This window comes from Eptatretus burgeri, chromosome 3, assembly GCF_056783735.1.
Source record: "Eptatretus burgeri isolate ZD-2024b chromosome 3, Ebu_testis_v1, whole genome shotgun sequence".
NCBI classification, from domain to species: Eukaryota; Metazoa; Chordata; class Myxini; order Myxiniformes; family Myxinidae; genus Eptatretus; species Eptatretus burgeri.
The window spans coordinates 71,964,120-71,971,619 of NC_140963.1; the positions used below are offsets into that span (position 1 = coordinate 71,964,120).

General features: G+C 48.8%; 1 protein-coding gene across 9 annotated transcripts in view; it reads right to left on the bottom strand.

Moving 5' to 3' along the window:
* LOC147030164 (uncharacterized) overlaps positions 1-7,500 on the bottom strand; it is a 52,061-nt gene that overhangs the window by 41,893 nt on the left and 2,668 nt on the right. Inside the window, exon 1 of one of the 9 annotated variants that reach the window (XM_085873927.1) lies at positions 3,286-3,308. The exons of 7 other annotated variants lie outside the window; for them this stretch is intronic. In XM_085873927.1, coding sequence (XP_085730053.1) covers positions 3,286-3,301 — 16 coding nt within the window. In that variant the 5' untranslated portion in view covers positions 3,302-3,308. Of the gene's footprint in view, positions 1-3,285; positions 3,309-7,500 lie in introns of those variants that run through there. One more of the 9 variants, XM_085873923.1, reaches the window with a different exon arrangement.

A 7,500-nucleotide genomic window follows, 5' to 3' on the forward strand; every position in this document is an offset into this window, starting at 1 on the left:
GCTGAAATTTTGATGTTTTTTTTAAAGTTTTGGTCGTATTCATAACGTGTTGGTCGTATGCATAACATATTAGTAACGGGCACAGAATGTTTCGTTGTCTAATAGATAACCTATACCAACGAATGCTTAGCCTGTTGTCGGCGTTCACAAACTATGCCCAACGATAGTTTAACTTAGGCATAGCGCGCTGCACGTATCGCCGACGAACTCGTGGCGTAGCCTGTTAAAAACCTGCCACACGCCGATTTAAATCATAACCGCCTGAGAATTGGAAGTGTCAACCACGCAGTCACCTTGACAATTTAGCCAGCATATGCCGACCTATGAAAAATGTCTAAAACGCTGGCACACGCCGAATATGGTATGGGTAAGTTGTGTATACGTTAAGAGCACGCTGAAAAACGATGAAGTACGCTGTCATATTTCGTGGTACGTCTAGTATGTCGTGAAATTTTAAACATGCTGAAAATTTTACGACGTACTCGCCGTATGGCACACACGTTCCGCTATGCTGGGAATAAGTTGTAGGCACGATATGCAATCGTTGACACACGTCAACACAAGTTCCTTGTAAGTTACTCATAAGTCGAAACATGTCGAGGTAATGTTTAGCGTACCCGAAACTTATTTTCTCCGTCAAGGCACATTTTCTTTTTTTCTCCTTGGCTCCGTGAAGGCACGTGACGAAATATCTGATGTTGCTTTTTTTTTTTTTTTTTTTTTTTTTTTTTTTTTAGTCTATCACGAATATTAAAATATATTCGGACACTTGCTTTTAATTTCGACGTCGATGTGACAATATCCTCAAACAGAAAATATTCACAGAGGAGGAACTAAGAATAAGACATGAGCAAACTGAAGAGGCAATCGGACGGGACGTAACGGCACGTGACGAAATATCGGAAGTTATTGTTGTTTTTTTGTATTTTTTTAATACTGCCAATACGCCATTATACGGCAGCTGTAAATTCGAAACACATTCAGTAAGTTCTGTGGTCGTCCGGAAGACGTCAATCAAATACGTCTACATACGAGGTGTGTTCAAAAAGTATCCAACCTTAATTTTTCATGCGTAAACAAATGAAGCTAGGGAGGCGTGGTTTAGTGCACGTATGTAGGCGATCCTAATCCGTATGCGTGAATATTTTCCCACCTGCTGAAGCTGTCAGTCGCCGAGAGACCGCCGATGAGTGAGGAAGTGTAAGTGAGTGCCGTCTGATTTTCGTTTTTGACAAAATGGCGGAAAAAAATTGAACAACGCTACTGCATCAAATTTTGTGTAAAGCTTGGCGATTCCCAAGTGGAAACGATCCGCAAGATTCAACAGGCCTTCGGGAACGAAGCAATGGGCAACACACAGAAAAAAAGAGTGGTACAACCGCTTCAAAGATGGTCGCACATCAGTGGAAAGTGAAGCACGTTCTGGTGGGCCCTCAACATCCTGAAATGAGATCGTCATTGACCAAGTGAGGATCCTGCTGATGCAGGATCGTCAAATCACGATCAGAGAACTTGCAGACGAGGCGGGCGTCAGCATTGGATCTGTTCATTCCATTGTGACTGAGGATTTGGGCTTAAGGAGAATCTCAGCGAAGTACGTGCCAAAGCTGCTAACGATCGAGCAGAAGCAACTCCGTTTGGAGATCGCACAGGACACGCTGGAGACTGTGAACAGCGATCCCAACTTCTTCAACACAGTGATCACTGGCGATGAGACCTGGGTTTATGGGTACGACCCAGAAACCAAGTTCCAGTCATCACAATGGAAGCATCCAACATCCCCGAGGCCAAAAAAAACAAGGAAGGTCCGCAGCAATGTCAAAGTCATGCTGACCGTCCTATTTGACTCCAATGGCATGGTTCATCACTAGTACGCACCACACGGCACAACCATCACGAAAGAGTACTACCAAGAGGTACCGCATCGCCTTCGTGGCGCTGTGCGACGCAAACGGCTGGACCTGTGGGCAACGGCCAATTGGCAGCTCCATCACGATAACGCACCCGCCCATTCTTCACATTTGATACAGAGTTTCAGGGCCAAACACAACACACCTGTGCTTCGTCAGGCTCCCTACTCTCCCGACATGGCTCCGTGCGACTTCTGGCTTTTCCCCAAGCTGAAAATTCCCCTGAAAGGGACCAGATTTCAGTCCAGAGAAGACATCATGCGGAATTTGACGGACCAGCTGCGCGCCATCCCAAAAAAGGCATTCCAGCGCTGCTTCCGACAGTGGCAGAACCGTTGGGAGAAGTGTGTGGCAGCCCAAGGGGACTACTTTGAAGGAGATTAGTGTAAGTTTGTTGCATCTGGATATGAGTATTTTTTATGAACAAAGGTCAGATACTTTTTGAACACACCTCATACGTCAATATGCATTGGAGGTACGTAATACATAGGTTCAAAGCACGTTACTCATAGGTTAGAAATAAGTTTTTGGTACGCTAAGCATTACCTCGACGTGTTACGACTTATGAGTAATTTACAAATAACGTGCCTCGACGTGTGTCAACGATCACATAACGTGCCTCGAAGTGTGTCAACGATCGTGTAACGTGCCTACAACACGTTACTCATAGGTTATAAATAAGTTTCGGGTACGCTAATCATTACCTCGACGTGTTTCGACTTATGAGTAACTTACAAGTAGCGTGTGTCGACGTGTGTCAACGATCGCATAACGTGCCTACATAACTTATGGCCAGCGTAGCGGAACGTGCGAGTCATATGCTGGCATACATCGTAAAATTTCAAGCATGCTAAAATTTGAGGACAACCGCAAAGTACAACGTTGAAAGCCAGTGTACTACGACGTATGGCAGTTTTTCAGCGTGCTCTTAATGTATACAAACTTACCCATAATGTATTCGACGTGTGCCAGCGTTTTAGACAAATTTTTCATCAGTCGACATACGCTGGCTAAATCGTCAAGGTGTGACAGCGCCTTAAGCAGGGATAGGAAGAAAAGTGTGAGGTGCGATAATAATACAAGCAACTTACGAAAGCAGACACAGAGCAGAGTTATCCCGATATAATTATTGTACACTCTGAACTTGAGCAAGGACAGGTGCCATGACCTACACACACACACACACACACACACACACACACACACACACACACACACACACACACACACACACACACACACACACACACGAAGAAGAGTTAATGGAAGAAAAAGAGGAGAGGAGATGAGGCTAACGGTCGCTCAATACCTTGCACGATTGACCAACCGTGCCACCAGTACATTTGGAGGGATTGCTCCGCTGGGCGATATCTACCTGACAGCTGGCGCATCGTCTCCCGCTTCATGGCACTTCATGCAGCGAGCATCGGTCCAGAGAATGGGGCGTGACCATCAGGCGTGAAGGGAAGATTCTGGGCGGAGTCAGAAGCCAGTGGGTGGAGAAAGGCGGAGCCAAAAGCGAGTGGGTGTAGTGGCAGACAGGATGAGGTAGGAGGGTGGATGGGCGGAGTCAGAAGCGAGCTGGTGAAGGAAGGCGGAGTTAGCAAGCGAATGGGCGGGTTTATCAATCCCAAGCCAGACAGAGAGCAGGACGAACCACGAGCGATGAGCAGGGACGGAAAACCACCAGCAGACGGGGAAAGCCGAGCAGGAAAGACACCAGACGGCCCCGCGTCCCGTCCTTTTATAGACCCTGTGGTGCGGGCGGGGGAAACGACCCGAAGTGATGTATAGTCACCCAAATCGGGCGCTCTGGTTGGCACTGAACATCCGGCTTGCCATAGCTGAGCTGTGGAATCGTCTCGCTCCGAATCGCCCTGCACCGAACTCCTGGACCGTGCCCCACCAAAGAACGACGGTAAAATGCGATGGTAAACCCATGCATACTCCAACAAGATGTGGGTTATTCGTGCCCTGCTCTGTGTACGATAATAAATTATCTCGGGACTGCCAGTGGGTCCGCCGCCATTGAGCATGCGGTCATTTATCAAAAGTGGTGGTGTGCGCGGTGCCAGCCCTGATCTGCGTCAGGAATTGAGGGAAAAGATTGGATATAATTAATAGATGTTGGTTTGAGTTGAAGAAGAAGATAGATATAATTATTACACTCAGAAATGGGTTGAAAAGAGTGCGCCACGTGCATACTGTAAGTTGATAGCATTTGGTATTTTGTTCCTTTTAGTCTTCTGTGAGGACACATTCTTACATAAAGGGCGTGGCCACGGTTTTTACAGGTAGGTGTCCGAGCGTAGTGCCTGCTGGCCTTCGCGAGGACCCATTCTCGCAAAGGGCAGGGCCGTGGCTTGGATTTACCTCAGCAATCTTACTATAATTCACCGTCTGTCTGTCTGTATGCTCCCAGGTACTGCAAAAGCACTGTCCTACTGAACCGATCGCAACAATTTTTTGGGTGTGTAATCCTGGGACCCCTTGGAGTAAAATAGGCATAAATATAATAACATGACCCCTTGACGGCTTCCGTAGGGAGCGGGTGCTTCTAGTAAGAGAAAAGGCAGAGTAGGAATGAAGTCAAGAGATTTATTCAGACCCAACTATGGGATTAACACAATGCACTGTCCCATTTGACCCATTAGACAAGAAGGAAGGGACTCTCTGAATGTATATTAATGAAATAACTGTCTGGGGACCACTGTATGTTGGATACCATTGCCTTGGAGGGATGCGGTTCCCAGAACCGCAACAACACACACACACACACTGATATATATATATATATATATATATATATATATATATATATATATATATATATATATATATATATATATATATATATATATATATATACACTGATGAGCCAAAACATTATGACCACCTGCCTTATATGCTGTTGGTCCTCCGTGTTCCGCAAAAACAACACCGACCCGCCGAGGCATGGACTCTACAAGACCCCTGAAGGTGTCCTGTGGTATCTGACACCAAAACATTAGCAGCAGATCCTTCAAGTCCTGTAAGTTGCGAGGTGGAGCCACCATGGATCGGACTTGTCGGTCCAGCACATCACACAGATGCTCAATCGGATTGAGATGTGGAGAATTTGGAGGCCATGGCAACACCGTGAACATGTCATCATGTTCCTCAAACTATTCCCGAACAATGTGTTTAGTGTGGTAGGGCGCATTATCCTGCTGAAAGAGGCCACTGCCATCAGGGAATACCATTGCCATGAAGGGGTGTACCTGGTCTGCAACGATGTTTAGGTAGGTGACACGTGTCAAATTGACGTCCACATGAATGGCCGGATCCAGGTTTTCCCAGCAGAACATTGCACAGAGCATCACACTCCCTCCATCGGCTTGTCGTCTTCCCACAGTGCATCCTGGTGCCATCGATTCCCCAGGTAAATGGCGCACACCTACACAGCCATCCACGTGATCTAAAAGAAAACGGGACTCATCGGACCAGGTGACCTTCTTCCACTACTCCAAAGTCCAGTTCCGACGCTCGCGTGTCCATCACACTCCCTCCACCGGCTTGTCGTCTTCCCACAGAGCAGCCTGGTGCCATCAATTCCCCAGGTAAACGGCGCACACGTACACAGCCATCCACGTGATCTAAAAGAAAACGGGACTCATCGGACCAGGCGACCTTTTTCCACTGCTCCTCGGTCCAGTTCCGATGCTCGCATGTCCATTGTAGGTGCTTTTGATGGTAGACAGGGGTCATCATGGGCACCCTAACCGGTCTGCGGCTCCGCAGCCCCATACGCAGTAGGGTGCGATGCACTGCGGATTGTGACACATTCCTCCCGTGACCACCATTAAAATTTTCTGCGAATTGTGCCACAGTCGACCTTATGTCGGTTCGGACCAGACGGGATAGCCTTTGTTGCCCTCGCGCATCGATGAGCCTTGGGCGCCCAACACCCTGTCACCGGTTTGTGGTTTGTCACTCCTCGGACCACCACAAGCCTTGCCGTTTCAGAGATGCTTTGACCCCGTCATCTGGCCATCACAATTTGGCCCTTGTCAAAGTCGCTCAGGTCTTTACTCCTGCCCATTTCTCCTGCATCCAATCCAACACATCAACTTCAAGAACTGACTGTTCACTTGCTGCCTAATATTGTTGCAAATCTGGAAGCCATGAGCACACAACATACAGGTCCTTTAGATCAGTAATATTGGCAAGTACATGTTGCCTGTTAGGGTCCCGACCCGAGTATAATGGGTAATTAAATGTTCCTGCGCTGTGGAGTTATTTTAATAGTCAGGTTTTCTTTTTGTTTATTTTTACACCACTGACATCAACGCCGACGACACCGCATCACCCTCACCTTCACTTCGCTTCCTTCACCTCGCTCTGACTGACGTCAGGGGTGGGTGGAGCCCCTGGAGAAACATGTTGCTCAGCTTCCTGTTGGATGGGGCGGTCCTTTGGAAGAAGGCGGAGTTCGGGGAGGAGCCACGCGGCGGCCCTCAACCAATCGGCGTGCATCGAGTGACGTGACCGTCGCTCACCAATCGGACTTCCCCGACTCTGTGAAGGGCGGTCCAAGTGATGTCACCAAGCCATCTGGCCAATTGAGGGGTTTGCCGCCCGTTTTGGCCAGTGAAATGGATGGCGAGGATTTTTGCGCACCAAAACTGGCCAGTGACAGGGCGACGAGGGAGTCTGCGCAGAAGGCCGTCCAGTGTGGAGAAGCGGGGAGGGCGGAGACACCCCACCCTCCCCCCCCCGCCTTCTGCGTGGGAACAAAAGCGCAGACGGCTGAACCAAAAAGAGGAGAGATTTCTTCACCGCCCTCGTCGCAGTCAGCCCTAGTCCTCGTCCTCATCCACCACCTCCTCCTCTTCCGAATGATCGCGAGCCTGGGCGACGACCTCGATTCACCTCAGTTGGGTTCAGCTGTGCTGGTCCGTCCTACGGTGACCGGAGCTCTGGGAAGAAGGGGACGCCCAGCCGTGCGTTCGCGGCCAGGTAGCACAGGCAGCTACCGACTGTCCTCCGGGCTGGAGATCCAAATAAAGACCATTGGGGTCCACTTCTGTCTGTGGGTGTGTGTGTCTGTGTGTGGGCCCCGTCTTTAAGTAGTAAAACTCTTAAGTGCTTGTGCTGTATATATTTGCATTGCCTTGCTTTATTCGATTTAAATCTGCTCTTCTGTGTTCCCTAGTTCCCCATTTTGGATAAATAAACCCCAATTGTTAAATGTTTCAGTTCGTTCGCGTCCCTTCTTTCATTGACTGAGCATGTCGCGTGCTGGGGAAAATTGGCAGGGCCACTTCCGTGGCCGTTGTAACGGTACCATCTGGACCGACGGTTCTTGGCGATTAAACCGCTCGGAATCGCACACGGAACGAGCGCGCTCAGCGGCTCGTTTCCGTACGAGTTCCGTCGAGGGTGTGAAGACTCGTTAGATCGCCACGTGATCTCTATACCAGGTATTTTGAAGATTTGGCAAATAACCCTGTACCACGTGGTGGAAATATTGAGCCTTCACGGTCCAAAACAAGGACCCGTCGACTCCGGACTTATCCGGGGCGACGATCTGAATTCCGGGCAATCGGTC